General features: G+C 39.3%; 1 protein-coding gene across 1 annotated transcript in view; it reads right to left on the bottom strand.

The window, feature by feature from the left end:
• The window catches only part of XKR3 (XK related 3), a 43,004-nt gene that overhangs the window by 11,036 nt on the left and 9,974 nt on the right, over positions 1-21,994 (bottom strand). Inside the window, exon 2 of the mRNA XM_036305639.1 lies at positions 13,051-13,304. Coding sequence (XP_036161532.1) covers positions 13,051-13,304 — 254 coding nt within the window. The remainder of the gene's footprint in view (positions 1-13,050; positions 13,305-21,994) is intronic.

Raw genomic sequence — 21,994 nt, 5'->3', positions numbered from 1 at the left:
CATTTCTTCAGGTCTCTCAGCCTCCAAGATGCTGTCACCAGCTAACTGCTTTTCCTTTATCCAAATGAACAACAGTTTTCCAATCTTTGTTTTATGAGCACTTTCAGAGCCTTAGCAATATAAACACATTTGATGGCCTCTCTGTGTTTTAAAAATATGCGAATCATCCACATCACCAGCAAAAAAAAGCAAAATACACACACACACACACACACACACACACACACACACACACAAACAAACAAAAAACAAAAAACAAAAAAACAGGAAAATATTCACAGCATAGCAAAATGATTCACATTTTCTCCTTTGTTTGTGGCCTGGCAGATGATTTTTGTCATGCTGATGTATCAGCATGAAAGGATTGTCAAATCCAAAACTAAAGTTTCTTTCAGAAACAAAGATTTTTTTAATAAACAACTTGATCAAGAACCAAATTGTTTGAGTTGGGAGACATTAGAGAACTGAGGATTGATTGTCTATTAAAAGATTTTTAACTCATAATTTTCATGTCTATTAAGATTTGTAGTACACAAATCTACACATCACCTATTTTAGAAATATAGAAATTAAGAAACTTGTCAAAAAGTAAAATATTTGAGAATTTCAGATTGGTGGTTACAAAATAGTCACAGGGATGTAAAGTACAGCATAGGGAATGTAGTCAATAATATGCTAATAAATATGCATGGTGCTAGGTGGGTACCACTTTGTAAGTTATATAAATACCTAATCATTATGCTGTACACCTGGCACTAATATAATATTGGATGTCAACTTTAATTGAGAAAAAAATAGCCAATAAGTATTCAGCAGGCAAGAGAAAGAATGAGTACACAAATCTACACACAATGATTACAGATCCTGTTTGTATAATTTTTACTGCTATGATGTTAGTATAATTTTGAAGTGGAATTACCAAGACTAACATAAAAAAAGAAAGGGAAAAGGTAAAGTACACATATAGAGTTGACAAATATATACATAGTTTATATACACTTACTTTGCATATATTAAATATTTTCGAAAACATTTTCTCACTGGATACCACAAGAGATCATTTATTTTGCACAATAAAAATAAATTTAAAAAACATAAACATTCATCTTACAGTGTGTAGTCACTGCATAGTAGTTTTATTTATCCATCATTGGTTTTAGCATTCAAAGTTAAATATAATGATTTAAGATACATTAAAATGATTTAGGATACATAAAAAAACAAAATTGATTTTATTTTTTAAAATAAATATTGTTGAAAGTATTACATATATTCCTCTTTTCCCCCATTGCCCTCTCCAACCCCACTTCCTCCCAAGCCCTTACCACCTTACTGTCAGTGTCCATGGATTATGCACATACACACATGAGTTCATTGGTTGATCTCTCACCTCCACTCGACCTTTCCCTGCCTTCCCTCTGAGGGTTGACAGTCTGATTGATGTCTCCATGCCTCTGGGTCTATTTTTGTCATTAGTTTATGCTGTTAATTAGATTCCACATATGAGTGAGATCATGTGATACTTATCTTTCTCTGACTGGCTTATTTCACTTAGCATAATGCTTTCTAGTTCCATCCATGCTGTTGCAAATGGTAAGAGTTCTTTCTTTTTTACAGCACTGTAGTATTCAATTGTGTAGATGTACCACAGTTTTTTAATCTATTCATCTGCTGATGGGCACTTAGGCTGTTTCCAAATCTTAGCTATTGTAAATTACACTGCTATGAACATAGGGGTGCATATATTCTTTCTGATGGGCGTTTCTGAATTCTTGGGATATTTCCCTAGAGTGGAATCACTGGGTCAAATGCAATTTCCATTTTTAATTTTTTGAGGAAACTCAAAATTGTTTTCCACAGAGTCTACACCAGTCTGCATTCCCAACAGCAGTGTATGAGGGTTCCCTTTTCTCCACATCCTCACCAACATTTGTCATTTCTTGATTTAATGATAGCCATTCTGACAGGTGTGAGGTGTACCTCATTTGTTGTTGATTTGCATCTCTTGGATGATTAGTGACTGTAGGGCACAGCTATAGGGATAAGCCTCAGACTGACCTGTTGGCAAAGCCACAAACAAGTACCAGCTTAGAGGGCATAGTCCTCTTAGCATAATTAGGCTTGACATTATGACGCTCCCTAGATTCTTCCTAGGTAGCTAATGGGCTGTGGGAGGTGCAGCAAATGCTGCCAAAACAAGTGAAACTCACAAGAACATTGTAACTATGGTGACCACTACCTTGTTTACCTCTGGCTATAAAATAAAGGATCAGCTTGTCTCTGGATCTCTCTCTGTGGCCTTAGCCAGGCACAGGAAGATCCACCTAGACCCAGCTTATTCTCTCTGTCTTTCATTTCTCCATCCTTCACCGCCCTCACTCAGCTTGTGGAACCCTTGGATGAGCTGGCTTGGCACAAGTGACTTTGAGCATTTTTTCATATGTCTATTGGCCTTCTGAAAGTCCATTTTGGAGAAGTGTCTATTTACTAGTAGGTCCTTTGTCCATTTTAAAATATATATTTTTTATTGATTTTTTTTTTTACAGAGAGGAAGGAAGAAAGATAGAGAGCTAGAAACATTGATCAGCTGCCTCCTGCACACCCCTCAATGGGGATGTGCCCGCAACCGAGGTACATGCTTTTGATCAGAATCGAACCTGGGACCTTTCAGTCCACAGGCTGACACTCTATCCACTGAGCTAAACTGGCCAGGGCCCTTTGCCCATTTTTAAATTGGGTTGTTTGTATTCCTTTTGTTAAGTTGTACGAGTTCCCTGTAAATTTTGGAAGTTAATCCCTTATGGGATGTATCATTGGCAAATATGTTCTCCCAGGCAGTGGACTCTCTTATTATTTTCTTGGTGGTTTCTTTTGCTGTGCGAAGTTTTTTATTTTGAGGTAGCCCCATTTGTTTATTTTCTCTTTAGTTTACATTGCCCTAGAGGAGATGTATCCATAAAGATATTGCTACAAGAGATGTCTGAGATTTTGCTACCAATGGCTTCTTCTAGGATTTTTACAGTTTCACGTCTTACATTTAAGCATTTTATCCATTTTGAGTTTATTTTTGTGTATGGTGTAAGTTGGTGGTCTAATTTCATGGGGATTTTTTTGCATGTATCTGTCCAATTTTCCCAACATGATTTATTAAAAGAGACTATCTTGACTCCATTGTATGCTCTTGCCTCCTTTGTAAAATATTAATTGAGCATAATGTCTTGGATTGATTTCTGGGTTCTCTGTTCTGTTCCATTTGTCTATATGCCTGTTCTTATGCCAGTGACATGCTGTTTTGAGTACAGTGTCTTTGTAATATAGCTTGAAATCTGGTATTGTGGTCCCTCTAACTTTGTGTTTCTTTCTCAGGATTACTGTAGTTAGTCAGGGTCTTTTTAAATTCCATATACATTTTTGGAATATTTGTTCTAGGTCTGTGAAATAAGCCAGTGGTATTTTGATAGACATTGCATTTACTTTGGATATGGCCATTTTAATGATGTTGGTTTTACAAGAACACGGTATATTCTTCCACTTCTTTATATCTTCCTCTATCTCTTTTTCAACATACTGTAGTTTTCTGAGTACAAGTCTATTACCTCATTGGTTAGATTTATTCCTAAATATCTAAAATTTTTGTTGCAATAGTAAATAGGGTTGTTTGGCTGGTTTTCCTTTCTGAGCATTCATTATTGGTGTATAAAAATGCCATAATTTTCTGGGTATTAATTTTATGTCCTGCTATGTTGCCAAATTCACTTATTAAATCTAGTAGTCTTTTGATGGCATCTTTAGGGTTTTCTATGTACAGTATCATGTTGTTTGCAAAGAGTGACAGTTTTACTGCATTTCCAATTTGGATGCCTTTTATTTCTTCTTCGTGTCTGATTGCTACAGGTAGAAATTCTAGTAATACGTTGAATAGGAGTGGTTAAAGTGGGCATCCTTCCCTTGTTCCTGTTCTTATAGGGAACTAATGGCCTGGTGCACAAATTTGCGCACATTGAAAGGAAATTAATTAGAATTTCACTTAATTTTAATAAATTAATTAGAATTTCACTTAATTTTAATATCACTATCCGCCCTTTCTCTACAATAGAAGTGTCAACCAAATTCATGATCAACAATGACAGATGGAAACACATGCGTGTGATTGGCACCAGCGAGAGCTTTATATGTATCACGCATATGCGAATCAACTTAGCCTTTTATAGATATAGAACAAAATTGCTTAATTAGACCTGCTTTCTGATTTAGCTAAACTTTTTCCAGCCCCGTGAAGCACCCCAACTTCTCTTTCAGGTATTTGTCAGCAACACAGCAGTAAATATCAACACAAAGCACATTATTTTTGTAGGCCATGCAGGGACAACAAAGGGTAAAATATTTAACTGCAGCAGTGCTTGACTATATTCTGCGCAATAAGAAAACCTGAAGTCATTTTCAAGGTCCACCATTTCTTATTTCTTTTCAGTTAGGTCAAGTTTCTAAGTTTTCTAAATCTCCATTTTTCAGCTAATGAAAATAAACTAGGATTGCACTGAGTCGCCTATCTACCTACTCCAGGACTTCTGTGAGGATCAAATGAGATGAGGCACGGGAAAACGCTTCACAGACAGTTGGTTACAATGTAAAGTGTTTCCACCTGGGTATAAAGCAAGTCATGTTCCTGGGCTGAAGAAACTGCAACGAAGCTAGTCGCTAGGGAGAGGAAACCAGGTGTTGCTATATGACAGGGGTCCTCAAACTATGGCCCGCGGGCCACATGCAAATACAAATATTGTATTTGTTCCCGTTTTGTTTTTTTACTTCAAAATAAGATATGTGCAGTGTGCATAGGAATTTTTTCATAGTTTTTTTAAACTATAGTCTGGCCCTCCAACAGTCTGAGGGACAGTGAACTGGCCCTCTGTTTAAAAAGTTTGAGGACCCCTGCTATATGATGTCATTACCCAGATGGAGGGAAGGACATTTAGCATATTAGCCTTTTATGTAGATAGATAATTTTAGTTTTTGCCCATTGAGTATGATGTTTGCTGTAGGTTTGTCATATAAGGCTTTTATTATGTTGAGGTATGATCCCTCTATTCCCACTTTGCTGATAGTTTTTATCAAAAAAGGGTGTTGGATTTTGTTGAATGTTTTTCATGCATCTATTAACACATTTCATACCGCTCAGGAGTTTTCTCGTGTTTCACGCACCATCTGTTAAGGACCGCTCACGAGTGTTCTCATTTTTCACACCCATGGAAAAAGGAGCGAATCTAGATACTTATGTAAATTTTGTTTGGTCCCTCTTCATAGAGGAAAATGTTTTACGCAGTACTATATGTTAAAAAAAATAGTAAGAACTTTAATTGTTTAATTGTTTTTGTAAATAAAAATGTTATAATTATTGAAAAACAACACCTAAAGTGCATTATGACGATTTAAATAACATGCAGTTTGCCCAAAAATGTGTGGTCCCTGGAGTATGTCTTAGAGATTTCTATGCGGTACGCAATGTGTTAATATGATTATATAGTTTTTATCTTTCAGTTTGTTTGTATGATGTATCACATCTATTGATTTATGGATATCATACCAGCCTTGCATCCCTGTAACAAATCCCACTTGGTCATGGTGTATGATCTTTAATGTATTGTTGGATCCAATTTGTTAGGATTTTGTTGATGATTTTATCATCTATGTTCATCAGGAATATTGGCCTGTAGTTCTCTTTCTTTATAGTTTATCTCATTTTAGAATTAGGGTAATGCTGGCCTCATAGAAAGAGCTTGGAAATGTTCCTTCTTTCTGAATTTTTCTGAATAGTTTGAGGAGGATAGGTGCTAGTTCTTCTTTGAATGTTTGGTAAAACTCCCTGTGAAGTTATCCAGACTAGGGTCTTGGTTTGCTGGGAGTTTTTAAATTACTGCTTCAATTTCATCAGTAGTTATCAGTCTATTCAGGTTTTCTAATTCTTGCTGTTTGAGTTTTGGAAGATTGTATTTTTCTAGCTATATGTCCATTTGGTCAAGGTTGTCCAGTTTATTGGAGTAGAGTTGTTCACAGTATTTTTTTTTTTTTACAATCCTTTGTATGTCTGTGGGGTTGGTTGTTACTTCACCTCTTACATTTCTGATTTTGTTTATTTGGGTCCTCTCTCTTTGCTGCTTGGTGAGCCTGGGGTTTATCAATCTTGTTTAGCCTTTCAAAGAACCAGCCCTTGGTTCTATTGATTTTTTGTATTTTTATTTTATTTTATTTTATTTGGTCTCTATGTCATTTATTTCTGCTCTGATATTTATTATTTCCTTCCTTCTAGTTACTCTTGGTTTTTCTTGTTGTGCTCTTCTGAATTCTTTAAGTTGTAGGTTAAATAATTTATTACCAATTTTTCATGTTTTGTTTTGGTTTGGTTTTTTTTGAGGTAGGCCTGTACTGCAATGAAATTCCCTCTCAGGACTCCTTTCACTGTGTTCCATAGATTTTTTGTTTGTTTGTTCTGTGTGGTTTTTTTGTTTTATTTCTTAAGTATTACAAAGAGTATTACACATGTCTCCTTTCCCCCCCCCCTTGACATTCCCCTGGCCTCCCCCACTCCCCAGTGTCTTGTGTCCATAGGTTATTCTCATATGCATGCATACAAGTCCTTTGGTTGATCTCCCCCCCCCCCGCCCTCCCCAGGCTTCCCACTGTAGTTTGACAGTCTGCTCAATGCTGTTCTGCCTCTGTATCCATTTTTGTTCATCAGTCTACAATGGTCCTTATTCTCCGTAAATGAGTGAGATCATGTGGTATTTTTCTCAGCTTCCCAAGGGCCATCTCAGTCTCACAGGGGTGATCTCAGCCTCACAGGGCCTGTCCCAGTCTCACAGGGGCCGTCTCAGCCTCACAGGGGCCGTCTCAGCCTCACAGGGGCCGTCGCAACCTCACCGGGGCCATAGCAACCTCACCGGGGCCGTCTCAACCTCACCGGGGCCTATTCAGCCTCACCGGGGCCGATTCAGCCTCACCAGGGCCGCCTCAGCCTCACCGGGGCCGTCTCAGCCTCACTGGGGCCGATTCGACCTCACCGGGGCCGTCTCAGCCTCACAGGGGTCGTCTCAACCTCACCGGGGCCGTCTCAGCCTCACAGGGGTCGTCTCAACCTCACTGGGGCCGTTGCAACCTCACCGGGGCCGACTCAACCTCACCGGGGCTGTCTCAACCTCACCGGGGCCAATTCAGCCTCACCGGGGCCGTCTCAGCCTCACCGGGGCCATCTCAGCCTCACCGGGGCCGTCCCGGCCTCACGGGGGCCGTCCCAGCCTCATGGGGGCTGCCTCGGCCCTACAGGGGCTGTCTCAGCAAATCGAAGTTTGGCATTCTGTCCTTTGTTGGGCGGCTCCTTGCAGGACAAAATCTCCAGGCATTCCTGGTGGCTGAATATCTGGTATGCTTGCTTGGATTTTGTTTTCTACCAAGTTCACAGACTGCCTGTCTTCTGTCTCCCAGTGTCCCATGTGAGACTGGATCTGGTGGACCTGCCTGTGCATTTGCTGGTACAGCAGTTCCACGTCACCGGCCCAGCCGAGTCCAGCTCCGGCTTCCTCTGAACCTGATTCTGCTTCTTGAGTGTGTCCCTTATGTATGCAAGGAGTTGAAATCTGCAGTCCTCTGGGCTGGGCTGCAAAGGTGCAGGTAGTTCCCTTTGTGCCACTGGCACAGCTTGGGTGGGGATGTAAATTGAGTAGGGCGGGGTCCCCGGGAATCACACAGGGCAGAGCAAGGGGCAATGGTTTCTCTGTGACTCCTCGCCTCTCCGTGACTCCCTGTCCTCGTGTCCCCGAGCGCCGGCGGGCAGCTCCGCGAGACAGCCACTCTTGCTCTCCGGCCTGTTGCAAGGCCGTCCTGCCTCTCCCCATAGGGGTCTGGGACCTCAGGATCCCACCCCAAACAAGCTCAGTGGATACAAGAGTCAGCATCCCCTTCCAATTGAAAAAAACCACGCATCCAGTTGCAGCCCGCCTGGCGCGCGACTCGGCACCTCTGTTCTTGGAGCCTCTGCACAACCTACTCAGTCTCAATGCTCTTCTTTCTTTCCTTCCAGTTGTAGAGCTTCCACTGGGCCAGCTTTCCCATGGTTCTGAATGATAGCTGTTTGTCTTATAGTTGGTAGTCTCTATGTTGTTGTGGGAGGCAGCACGCACAGGTCTGTACCTTACGCCGCCATCTTGGTTCCCCTGTTCCATAGATTTTAGATTGTTGTGTTTTCATTGTCATTTGTTTCCAGGATGCTTTTTTATTTCTTCTTTAATCTCTTTGTTAACCCATTTGTTGTTTAATAGTATGCTATTTAGTCTCTATATGTTTGATTGTTTATAATTGTTTTTAGTTTATTTCTAATTTTATGCCATTGTGATCTGAGATGCTTGATATGATTTCAGTCTTCTTGAATTTGTAAAGACTTAGCCTGTGTCCTAACATGTGGTCTATCTTTGAAAATGTCCCATGTGCACTTAAGAAGAATGTGTGTTCTGTAGTTTTGAGGTGAAATGTTCTGAAGATTTCAATTACTTCCATCTGATCTACTGAGTTATTTAGGATTTCTGTTTCTTTGCTGAATTTTTTGTCCTGGGGATTTATTCAGTGGTGTCAATGGAGTATTAAAGTCCCCTACTATGATTGTGTTGCTGTCCATCTCTCCCTAGATACCTTCCAGAAGTATTTTTATGTATTTGGATGCTCCTGTATTGGGTGCATAGATGTTTATCAGAGTTATATCCTCTTGTTGAAATGATCCTTTTAGTATTATGAAATGGTCTTCTTATCTCTTATTATGGCCTTCACTTTGAGGTCTATTTTGTCAGATATAAGTATTTCTACCCCAGGTTTTTGTTGGTTGTTTTTTTTTTTTCATTTCCATTTTCCTGAAGAATTTTTTTCCATCCCTTTACTTTCAGTTTGTGTGAGTCCCTTGTTCTGAGGTGCATCTCTTGTAGACAGCATATATATGGTCATGTTTTCTTATCCATTCAGCCAACCTATGTCTTTTGATTGGAGCATTTAATCCATTTTAGTTTAAGGTTACTATTGATAACTGCTTGTTTGTAGCAATTTTTATTCTTTATGCCTGTGTTCCTTCTTCCCTTTCTATTTCTTCTTTTTACAACTGTCCCTTTAGCATTTCTTGTAATGATAGCTTGTTGGTAACAAACTCCCTTAAACTTTTTTTTGTCTGTGAAGCTCCTGATTTCTCCTTCAATTTTGAATGATAGTCTTGCTGGACAGAGTCATCTTGTATTTAGTCCCTTCTTTTGCATCACTTTGTATATTTCATTCCATTCCCTTCTGGCCAGACATGTTTCTGTTGAGAAATCAGTTAATAGTAGAATGGGAGAACCCTTATAGGTATCATTCTGTATTCCTCTTGCAACCTTTAGATTTTTACTTTGTCATTGATGTTTGCTAATGTAATTATGATGTATCTTGGTGTGGGTATTTTTGGGTTCATATTGCTTGGGACTTTTTGAGCTTCTTGGATTTGTGTGACTTTCCCCCCCCCCCCCCACCATCTGGGAAGTTTTCTGTCATTATTTCTTCAAACAGGTTTTCTATTCCTTGCTCAAATTCCTTCCTTCTGGCATCCCTATTATGCAGATGTTGTTTCATTTTCATTTGTCCCAAAGCTCCCTTAAACTCTCCTCCTATTTTTAAAAAATATTTTTTTTCAGTGCTGCTCTGCTTGGGTGTTTTCTACTTTGTCTTCTAACTCACTGATTCGGTCCTCAGCTTCTTCTGGTGTACTGTTGAAACTTTCCATTTTGTTCTTTATTGCATCTATGTCATTCTTCATATCCTCTTGATTCTTATTCATAGTGAAATTCTCATTCAGCTCCTTTTGATTCTCATTGAGTTGTGTGTGTCATCCAGATGTTTGAGCATGCTTGTAACCATTAATCTGAATTCTCTCTCTGATAAATCACTTGCCTCCATTTCATTTAGTTCCTTTTTTGGCTATTCCTTTGCTTTCCTTTGCGGATTGTTTCTTTGTCTCCAATTTTTGCTGTCCTGTTGTAATTGTTTCTGTCTTAGATCCAACTGCTATTCCACCCAGTTTTTTTGTTTCTTTGTTTTGTTTTCTTTGCCGGGTAGGGGGGGGGATGATTTTATGTATTTGATGATAGTGTGACCCAGTGGTGTTGTCTCTCAGATCTCCTGAGCTGGGTGTTCTAATGGAGCCCCCTACTTGAGTTATTTTGGTTCTCCTGATATAGTTGGGTCTTAAATGTTAGTTTCTCATTTGTGAATGTAGTCTCCTCACAGGATGTTTATCAGTGTGACTCACCCCCGACCTTGTCGTGCAAGCGGTTGTGGATGTGACTGTTGTTCCAGCTCTTGTGTCAGGGGTTGCCTGGGATCTCACTGGCATGTGGCTCACTGTGTGGCCCACAACAGGGTGGTGGGGATCCTGGGGCCACAGCTGAGATAGTGTGACTCTGGCCAGTGTGGTGTGACTGTTACCTAAATGGTATCACTCTGTGAATCCCTGTGGAGATCCCAGAACCCGTGTGCAGGGAGGTAGGCATCCTGGAGTCTACCGGTGAGTCAAGGGGACTCTGGCCTGGTTGGTTTCACTCTGTGAATTATGAGGAGGTCTGTGAGCCAGTGGCTGGGTATGTAAAGGTCATGGGATCTGCAGCTGAATCAGCATGTCTTTGTCAGAGAGGTGCACACTCATCATCTCACCAAAGGGATCTAGGAGCTGGTGTCTGGGAGGCAGAAGTCAAGGAGTCTGCAGCTGAAGCTATGGGCTTGGCCAGAGAGGCACATACTTCTGAACTCACAGGAGTCCCAGAGTCTGCAAATCTGCAAATGAAGTAACATGTCTTTGATCAGAGTGGATGCAGCATCCAGGATGGTGTCTGAGGCCAGTCTGGGTGGTGGTGAGGCTGGGATCTGGTCACACAGCTCTCCTCTTCAAGATGGCATGGTTTCTGTGCCAGAGAGGGCTGCTCAGGAGTGCTTGCATCAGTAGCAGGGGCTCTCAGTCCAGGAAAGCCCAGTTGCCAGCCCCCTGAGACTCCTGCAGAATATAACTGTCCTTCACTCACTCACACATACCACACACATCTATATACTCACCTTTCACTTCCCCACTCACTCACACTCTCTCCCTCACTGCTGTCCTGTTGGCCGCCATCTTTGAGTCAGTTTTCCAGAATTCCTTTTAATTTCAGTTTTTATGTCCACTTAATACCTATTTTTCTGAGAAACATTTTTCAGTCTAAAGATGGGTTTAATATATGATAGGTATTATAATAATAAATTTATAATCTCATTTTTATTACAAGTTTTAAAACTGTTTCTTCTGACTTTGTTGCCCAAATAAATATTAAATAATCATTTCTTGTTCCAAAACAATAATTAGTTAATATTTTGATTTATAAATATACATATCCTATATATTTACATGTATTTGCAAATGACATCTGATAATGTCAAATGATATTTTTGTAGTAACGGATTATAATTTTACATTTATCATTAATTATGTTTTATTCAAGTTTTGTTATATGCATGAACACAGATAATATTGCAGTGAAAGCTTGGGGAGGGCTGGGAGTGGGAAGGAGAAAAAGGAGACATCTACCCCTTTACCCAGTCACTCTCTTGTTCACTTGTTCTTCCTTTTCATTTAGCTGCTGCTGAAATATACTGATATACATCCCTCACAATTAAAAAAAATAAAATCTAGACATCCTAACTGGTTTGAAGTGTTATCTCATTGTAGTTTGACTTGCATTTCTTTAACATCTAGTGAAGTTAAGCATATTTTCATATATGTGTTGGCTATCTGTATGTCATCTTGAAAGAAGTGTCTGTTTAGGTCTTCTGACTATTTTAAAATTGGATTGTTAATTGGTGTTGAGTTTTATGAATCTTTATATACTTTTCAATAAACCCTTCTTGGAGCTGTTGTTTGCAAATATCTTATTTCATTCAGTTTACTGTGTTTTTGTTTAATTCGAAGTTTCCTTTCTTGTGCAAAAGTTTAATTTTATACAGTCTTATTCATTTATTTTTGCCTTTACTTCCCTTGCCTTTGGGGGAAAATTAATATAATCTTCTCTAAGATTTAGGTTCATAAATTTGGTGCCTAGGTTTTTTTAATGGACCTTGAGAATATCATGCTAAACAAGCCATACAAATAAAGTAAATAACTATATGATTTCATTTATATGTGGAATATAAAATTGAATAAAAAAAACTAACAAAACAAAACTGATAGACAGAGACCACAGTGTGGTGGTGACCAAAGTGAAGATGGGTAGGAGTTATGAAAGGGTAAAGTAGAGTATACACACAAGGCACTATACAGGTCACATATCATAAGAATGTACAGCTGAAATCTAAACATACTTATTAACTAATGTCACCCCAATGCATTTAATTAAAAAAGACAAAAAGAAACTTTTCTATTTTTCAATAATCATAGTAGAGACTGGACACTTGTACACTTTACACAGTTCCTCCAGTTGTTGCATCTTATATAATTATAGTACGTAGAATATCATTAATGTGAAATTTACACAGGCCAATCAGCTTGTATAGGTGTATTCCATCCCATCAGCATGCAGATTAATGTAACAACTACTATAATCAAAACACAGTCATATTCCTGGAGAATTTTGGAAAATTTTATAAATGTGTATCCTTTCCAAATGTTTAATTCTTTGCAGTTTTTACTTTTGTTAGAAGAAGACATGTTATATTTTTAAAATAATTCTGTAATAAGTTTCAGGTACAAAATTATTTTCCCACTAGATGTAACAGTCCCCTTTCCCATATAATCTTAGATATTATATTCCTTAATAAAATGGATGCCGATTTATTCATACCAATTTTCTCTAGATTTTAGATGTATCTATTTATAATTTTGTTTCTGAAAATATTCACAGAAAATCAACTTTACAAAATTTAATACAATCATGATTTAGAAATAAATTTTTAATGTCTTTTTAAAACTTCACTATGCCCTACCTTCCCTTTTAGGATGGTCTTTTAGCTTAAAACACCCAAACTTACCTCTTTCCAAAGGCCATTCTCTTATAGTGAGAGTGACATATAGTTGCAATGTTAATTGTGGAATGGAACTAAGAAAGGCCTGGACGACTGACATATAGTTGAAAGCCTTGCATTGCATGTAAACACCATGAATTGCATGAATAATCTCCCTCTCCATCAACATCCTTCTTTTTTTGTTGCTAAGTGGAGTCGCTTTTCTAAGCATATCAAGCCTTTTCAACACTCTGTAGTGACTAAACATGGCATACAGACACCTGTTAGAATGAAGTAACACTCAAGATTAATATTTGTCAGTGATAGATGTGTTAAAAATATTTGAAATGACATTATTAGATGAATGTCTAATTTTTAAAATTCTATTATTAAATATAATAAAAACTAAATTAATCATGTAATACAGTTTCTAATATTAACATTTATTTTAATTCTGTATCTATGATTTAATCTAAAATTAATATATAAATACATTCTTATAAAAAATCAAACAATAAGCTAAATATCTCTTTGTTAACATACAATTGAATTTGCCTCCACAAAGTAAGTTACTATTTGTAGTTTGGGACATAATATTCCAATCTTATCCCAATGCATTTACTTTATGAACCTAATTCTTTATATTCTTATCTTAAAAGATATTTAAGTTATTTTTCTAAAATAAAAGGGTGCTCATACTTTGTTTGATAATTTAAAAAATTTTTGATATTTTTTTATATGTTTGTTCCAGAAAACGAATCTGTCATAGTTTTAATTGCTTTCAAGGACTCAATACAAAGAGTGCACACTATTTTTATTTATTATTTTTCTATTGATGGGAGTTAGCTCATTTAGCATCCATTCTAACATTAAAAATTAATGAACTTTAAAAATTCAATTAACACAAAGTAGTTTTAAATTCAAGATGTTGCCAAAGTAGGTAGATGTAATAGTCCCCTTTCCACAGGACCAAATTGGAATTAGAAGTAAAATATAAACCCATCAACCCAAATACCTCATTAAATACTTGCTGAATAGAAGAAGTCTTATAATGAGAAATGTATAAAGGAGGGACTTTTTGTTGGGGAGCTTTGCATGAGTTGATACCACCCTTTCCATATATACCTCCAGGATCTCAGTTATCACTTGTAAGGGTTGACCCTGCACCCAAATAAACCAATAAAAATCAAGACTCAGTTACAAAGGAAGGGCTTACATAACTGACACAAAATATATTTCAGAAGCATTTAGTTGAGATGATCAGGGAGAGTTTGCCACTAGGTTCCAGAATTTAAAAAGTTAAAAGAGTTCATTACCACTGAACAAGTATTACAAGAAATATTAAAAGTCCTTCTTGAAGAAAAAGAAGGAGGAGGTGGAGGAAAAGAAGAAAATAAATATATTTATAAAATATAAAATGGCAATAAATATGTACCTCTGAATAATCACTATGCTAAAATATTCAACAAAATATTAGCAAATTGGATCGAGCAATACATTTAAAAAATCACACACCATATCCAAGTGGGATTTATTTTAGGGATGCAAGGCTGGTACAATATTCACAAGTCAATAAACATGATATAGCGCATTAACAAATTGAAAGACAGAAACGACATGATCATATCAATGCAGAAAAAGCATTTGACAAAACTCAACACCCATTTTTGATAAAAACTCTCAGCAAAGTGGAAATACAGCCAACATAATACTCAATAGGAAAAAATTAGGAACAGGAATAAGACCATGATGTCCACTTTCACCACTCTCATTCAATGCAGTACTAGAAGTCCTAGCCACAGCCATAAGACAAGAACAACAAATAAATGGCTTTCAAACTGAAAGGAGGAAGTAAAACTATCATTTTTCTCAGATGACATGATATTATACATAAAAAAGCCTAAAGACTCCACCAAAGAACTACTAGATTTAATGAAGGAACTCAGCAATGTAGCAGAATACAAAATTAACACCCAGAAATTGATGGCATTTTTATACACCAATAATGGATTCTCAGAAAGAGAAACTAAATAGTCCCATTTATCATAGCAACAAAAATTATGAAATATTTAGAAATAAGCTTAACCAAGGAGGTAAAAGACTAGTACTCAGAAAACTATAGGACACTGAAAAAAGAAATAGAGGAAGATATAAACAAGGGGAAGAATATATCGTGTTCATTGATTGATAGAATTTACATGAACTGTCCATAATACCCAGTCTGTAGATTCAAAGCAATCCCTATTAAATTACCAAGAGTATACTTCACAGATCCAGAACAAACTCTCCAAAAATTTATATGGATCTAAAAATGGACCATGAATAGCTGCAGCAATCCTGAGAAAGAAGAACGAAGTTGGAGGGATCATAATACCAGATATCAAGTTATACTACAAAGCCACTGTAATCAAAACATCCTGGTATTGGCATAAGAACAGACATATAGATGAATGGAACAGAATAGAGACCCCATAAATCAACCCAACACATTATGCTCAATTAATCTATCTAATCTAATAAAAGAGAAACATGCAAATTGACCACACCTCCGCTATGCCCAAGCCACACCCACCAGCCAATCAGAGCGACTATATGCAAATTAACTCAACCAAGATGGCGGCCGGCAGCCATGGAGCTGGAGCAAGCAGGAGGCTTGGTTGCCCTGGCGATGGAGTAAGCCAAGCTTCCCACCTGCCCTGGCCGGCTGTGGCCTCCACTCAAGGCAACAAAGTTTCAGTTCTAGAAGATAAATAAATCCCAGATACCTGCTTCCAGCCAGCCTCCACTAGGAGCTTGGGGGCCTGGGGGCCGTAGCCAGCCTGCAATCAGCCATCAGCCCCTCACCTAAGATGGCCACACCCTCGTGGGGTGAGGGTCTCTGCTGGGGGACTTGGCCAGCCTGCGAACAGCCATCAGCCACTCACCCATACTGGCCAGGCACCCAAGCAGGAACCCCCACCCTGAAGGGGATGTGTCCAGGCTGAAAACGGCCCTCAGCCCCTCACCCAGGCTGGCCAGGCATCCCAGTGGGGACCCCCACCCTGAAGGTGCTGTGGCCAGCATGCAAATAGCCATCAGCCCCTCACCCAGGCTGGCCAGGTACCCCAGCGGGGACCTCCACCCTGAAGGGGCTGTGGCCAGCCTGAAAAAGGCCCTCAGCCCCTTACCCAGGCTGGCCACACACTCATGGGGTAAGGGTCCCCACTAGGGGGCTTGGCCAGCCTGCAAACAGTCATCTTCCCCTCACCTAGGCTGGCCAGGCACCCCAGCAGGGCCCCCACCCTGATCCGGGACACCCTTCAGGGCAAACCAGCTGGCCCCCACCCATGCACCAGGCCTCTATCCTATATAATAAAAGGGTAATATGCAAACTGACCCTAACAGCAGAACGACTGGGAATGACTGGTCACTATGACACACACTGACCACCAGGGGGCAGACACTCAATGCAGGAGCTGCCCCCTGGTGGTCAGTGCGCTCCCACAGGGGAAGCTCTGCTCAGCCACAAGCCAGACTGGTGGCTGCCAGTAGAGCAGTGGTGGTGGGAGCCTCTCCTGCCTCCTCTGCAGCACTAAGGATGTCCGACTGCAGCTTAGGCCTGCTCCCTGCTGGCAAATGGGCATCCCCTGAGGGCTCCCAGGCTGCCAAGGGATATCTGACTGCCAACTTAGGCCCAATCCCCCAGGGAGCGGGCCTAAGCCATCAGTTGGACATCCCCCAAGGGCTCCTGGACTGCGAGAGGGCACAGGCCAGGCTGAGGGACCCCTCCCCCGAAGTGCACAAATTTTGTGCAACAGGTCTCTAGTATATATATAAAAGCCTAACATGCAAAATGTCCCCTCAGGAGTTTGACTGGGAGACTGGGAGTTCAACTGCTCACTATGACATGCACTGACCACCAGGGGGCAGTGCGGAACAAAGGGAGGCCCTGGCCGGCAGCAGGAAGGCCCTGATTGGCCCTGATTGCTGGCCAGGCCCAGGGACCCTACCCGTGCATGAATTTTGTGTACCAGGCCTCTAGTATTTGATAAAAGAGGCAAGAGCATACAATGGAGTCAAGACAGTCTCTTCAATGAGTGATGTTGGGAAAATTGCACAGATATATGTAAAAAATGAAACTAGACCACCAACTTACACCATACACAAGAATAAACTCAAACTGGATAAAAGACAAATGTCAGTTATGAAACCATAAATATCTTAGATGAAACCATAGGCAGAAAAATCTCAGACATATCTTGTAGCAATATGTTTCTGAAAACATCTCCTAGGGCAGTAAGGCGAACCTTTTGAGCTCGGCGTGTCAGCATTTTGAAAAACCCTAACTTAACTCTGGTGCCATGTCACATATAGAAATTTTTTGATATTTGCAACCACAGTAAAACAAAGATGTATATTTTTGATATTTATTTTATATATTTAAATGCCATTTAACAAAGAAAAACCAACCAAAAAAATGAGTTCGTGTGTCACCTCTGACACGCGTGTCACAGGTTCGCCATCACTGTCCTAGGCCAAAGGAAACTAAGGAGAAAATAAACAAGTGGGGCTACCTCAAAATAAAAAGCTTCTACACAGCAAAAGAAACCGTCAACAAAATGAAAAGGGAGTCACTGTATGAAAGAACATATTTGGCAGTGACACATCTGATAAATGATTACTATCCAAAATATATAAGGAACTTATACAACTTAACAAAAAGAAGACAAACAATCCAATTAAAAAATGGTCAAAGGACCTAAATAGACACTTCTCCAAAGTGGACATATAAATTACTAAGAGACATAAAAAACATGCTCAAATTCACTAATCATCAGAGAGAAACAAATTAAAATGACAATGAGGTATCACCTCACACCTATCAGGATGGCTATCAACAATAAATCAATAAACGACAATTGTTGGTGAGGACGTGGAGAAAAGGGAACCCTCATACACTGCTGGTGGGAATGCAGACTGGTGCAGACATTATGGAAAACAGCATGTGGATAAAAAAAAGACTTTTAAACAAAGGCTATAATAAGAGACAAAGTAGGATACTACATAATGAATAAAAAAGCATTCCAACAAGAAGATATAACTCTTGTAAATATTTATTCACCTAATATAAGAGCACATAAAAATATAAAAAATGTTGATGCCAATAAAGGGTGAAATAAATAGTAATACAATTATATAAAAAAAATTGTAACACCCCATTAACATCAGTGGATAGCTCCTCCAGAAAGAAAATGAAAAAGAAAACAGTGACCTTAAGTGACACACTAGATGAGATGACTTTATGGTGTACCATACCTGCAGGCTACCTAAAACAACCTATAAATTTAATGCAATTTTGATGAAAACATAAAAGGCATATTTCACAGAACTAGAGAAATATTCTAACAATTTATATGGAGGAAGAAAATGGCGACCGAATAGCAGATGTGTCATGCACCTCATCCTGGGCGAGACTGGAAAAGCAACTAAATCAGAGAACATCCACCCAGATTCAACAAATTAAACACAGCTGAGGAGATAATTTACAAAAAAGGAAGGACAGAGGATGCCTGGAGAAAGGTAGGAACGGTGATCTAGGTTGGAGAGGGACACCCTTCCACAGGGTCAAGAGGGTGAGAAGAAAGGTGAAAGCTGCATTGCACCAAAGCCTTGTCTCTTGGTGACAGGCATAATACCCAACTGAGAAAAGGAAAAGCCACAGGGCTGCTGGCAGCTGGGGAATCTAGACCTGAGACCCCAACTGAGGGGTAGGGGGGCTGCACCCCTGAAGGCAGCCTGAAAAGCAATTCAAGCAGTGTTGTGCTAGGAGGGGATAAACCCAGTTTTGTGGTTGTTTTGCTTTTGATTTGTCTTTGCTTTTATTTATTAAATACAGATCATTAGACTTTTCAATTGCAAACACTCACCCAAGGCTGCTGCGCTGAGAAAGGCACAGACTTGAGGTGCCTGAGGAGAGGCTGGGGAGGGAGGCAGGGAAGGGAGATGTACTCAGGGCTCCAGCAACCTTCCAAACCTAAGGGACCATTTCTCTCCTGAAGAGCAAACCCCTCCAGCAGCCTCAAGGGAGGTTATACGGCCTGCCACACCCTGCCTGCATTTTGAGCTATAGAAAGGAAACAAAGGCTCTGAATAGCTCCAAAGAGCCCTCAGTGACTGGTTTGGAAGAGGGCCCAGTCCCGCCCAACTATTCTGGGAACCAGACTGATAAAAACTCCAGGTTGCCAGCCAACCTCCCTGGTGTCTATACAAGGATCTCTGACCAACTAAAGACAGAGTAATATTTTGCACCAACGAGGAGTAGGTCTAGATCAGGGAAAAAAACATCCATCAGATTCCCAGTCCAGCGGTTCTCAACCTGTGGGTCGCGACCCCTTTGGCGATCAAACGACCCTTTCACAGGGGTCGCCTAAGACCATCCTGCATATCAGATATTTACATTACGATTCATAACAGTAGCAACATTACAGTCATGAAGTAGCAACGAAAATAATTTTATGGTTGGGTCACAACATGAGGAACTGTATTTAAAGGGCCAGAAGGTTGAGAACCACTGCGAGTAAGCGAAACAGCACCCACACCCACCCCCCACCTAAAGCCCTGTCAGAAACAGGCTTGAGTGATTAAGATTGACAGCTGGCAGACAGGCAGGCAGATTGGTCCCGCCTGCTTGCAGCCAAGGCCTGTGCAGACAGACACAAACAGGATGGTGGATTGCTTGGAGCTTCAACACGGTGCTAAACACCAAAACTATGCCTAACAGTAGTCAACAACTAACTACCTAACAGGGAGCCCAGAATTAGTAGATAGAACAGAAGCATTAAAATGTGGCTGAAGCAAACAATGCTTCACTTTTTTATTTTTTATTTTTAAATTAAAAAACATTTTTAGAATTAATATTTTTTTATTTTCTTGCTATTTTCTTTCTTTTTTTCACCTCTTTCTTCCTTGCTTCTCCCTTTTTCATCCTGTTTTTCTTCTCCTTTCCCCATTTTAGTTTTTCTTTCTTTTTTCCTTTTTAAAAAATGATCTTCTTTATCTGCTTTGCTGATGTGTAACTATAATTGTAGTCACTCTTGACTTATTCATATATCTAATTTCCTCTTCCCTGCTACTACTCCATGCCCCCTTCTCTTTTCTCTTTCTTTGCTAGTCATATTTTTTTAAATATATATTTTTCTCTCCTCTCTTGCTCTTTTCTTCCTTGAATTATTAAATTAGTTTCATTTCCTAAATTCAGGCCTATCTGCTCTTCCCTCTATTCTCCTTTTAAAAATAAATAAATAAATAATGTTTAAAAAAATTTTCTTCTTATTCACTCATTTTCATTCTCCCACCTCTATAATAAACCATGGTCCTTCCCCTATTTATCAAATTCCTTAACCTTAATTTCTGTTTTTCTGTATTTAAGCTCTACACCTACAGATTCTGCTTCCCTTTTTTTCTGGGTGCTTTTTGTTTGTGTTTTTTGGTTTGTTTGTTTTGTTGTTTTCTCTCAATATTCTTTTTTTTTCTTTTCTTGCTATCACTTTTGTTCTCCTTTTGCTCTACTAATTTTTTATCTGGTGGTTACTTTTATTGGGGTTATAGGTGTTTGTGTACATTCATGTCCTGTCCCATTGTTGTTTTGATTTCCATCTCTTGGATGATTAGTGACATTGAGCATTTTTTCATATATATCTCTTGGCCTTCTGTAGGGCCACTGACACTTCAGGCCAAGAGACATATGAAAAAATGCTCAACATCACTAGTCATCCAAGAGATGGAAATCAAAACAACAATGAGGTACTACCTCACATCTGTAAGAATGACTAACATCAACAAATCAACAGATGACAAGTGCTGGCAAGGGTGTGGAGAAAAGGGAACCCTCATACACTGCTGGTGGGAATGCAGACTGATGCATCCTCTGTGGAAAACAGTGTGGAGTTTCCTCAAAAAATTAAAAATGGAACTCCCATTTGACCCAGTAATCCCACTTCTAGGAATATATCCCAAGAAATTAGAAACACCAACCAAAAGAATATATGCACCCCAATGTTCATAGTAGCACAATTCACCATAGCTAAGATTTGGAAACAGCCTAAGTTCCCATCAGCGAGCAGATGAGTGGATTAGAAAACTGTGGTACATCTACACAATGGAATACTACGCTGCTGTAAAAAAGAAGGAACTCTTACCATTTGCAACAGCATGGATAGACCTGGAGAGCATTATGCTAAGCAAAATAAGCCAGTTGGAGAAAGTTAAGTATCACATAATCTCACTCATATGTGGAATCTAATGAACAATATAAACTGATGAACAAAAATAGATCCAGAATCATAGAAACATCGAACAGACTGTGAAACCTTAGAGGGAAAGCAGGGGTGGGTGGAGAGGGGGAAGAGATCAACTAAAGAACTCATATGTTTATATGCATAACCCAAGTACACAGACAGTGAGTGGTGAAGGCTTGGGGGTTAAGGGGGCAGGAGAGGGCAACAGGGGGAAGAAAGGGACATATGTAATACTTTCAACAATAAAGATTTATTAAAAAACAAAAGAGATAAACCAAAGGACATGTATGCATGCATATAAGAATAGCCAATGGACACAGACCACAGAGGAGTGAGGGCCTGTGCTGGAGTGGGGGGCGGGGGGGGGAGAGAATGGGCTCGGAGAGTTCAATGGGGGGAAAAGAAGACATATGTAATACTTTCAATAAAGAATTACAAATAAATTAAAATAAAATAAAAATTTATATAGAATCTAAAAAGATGCCAAGTAGCTCCAGTCATCCTGAGAAAGAAGAACGAAGTTGGAGGGATCACGATACCAGATATCAAGTTATACTACAAAGCCACTGTAATCAAAACAGCCTTGTACTGGAATAAGAACAGGCATTTAGATCAATGGAACAGAACAGAGAGCCAAGAATTCAATCTATGTTTCTATAATCAATGAATATTTGACAAAAGAGATAAGAGCATAG

Source organism: Myotis myotis, unplaced genomic scaffold (genome assembly GCF_014108235.1).
Source record: "Myotis myotis isolate mMyoMyo1 unplaced genomic scaffold, mMyoMyo1.p scaffold_m19_p_4, whole genome shotgun sequence".
NCBI lineage: Eukaryota > Metazoa > Chordata > Mammalia > Chiroptera > Vespertilionidae > Myotis > Myotis myotis.
Note: the sequence above shows the minus strand (reverse complement) of the source record. Positions and strands in the feature narration are given on the sequence as shown.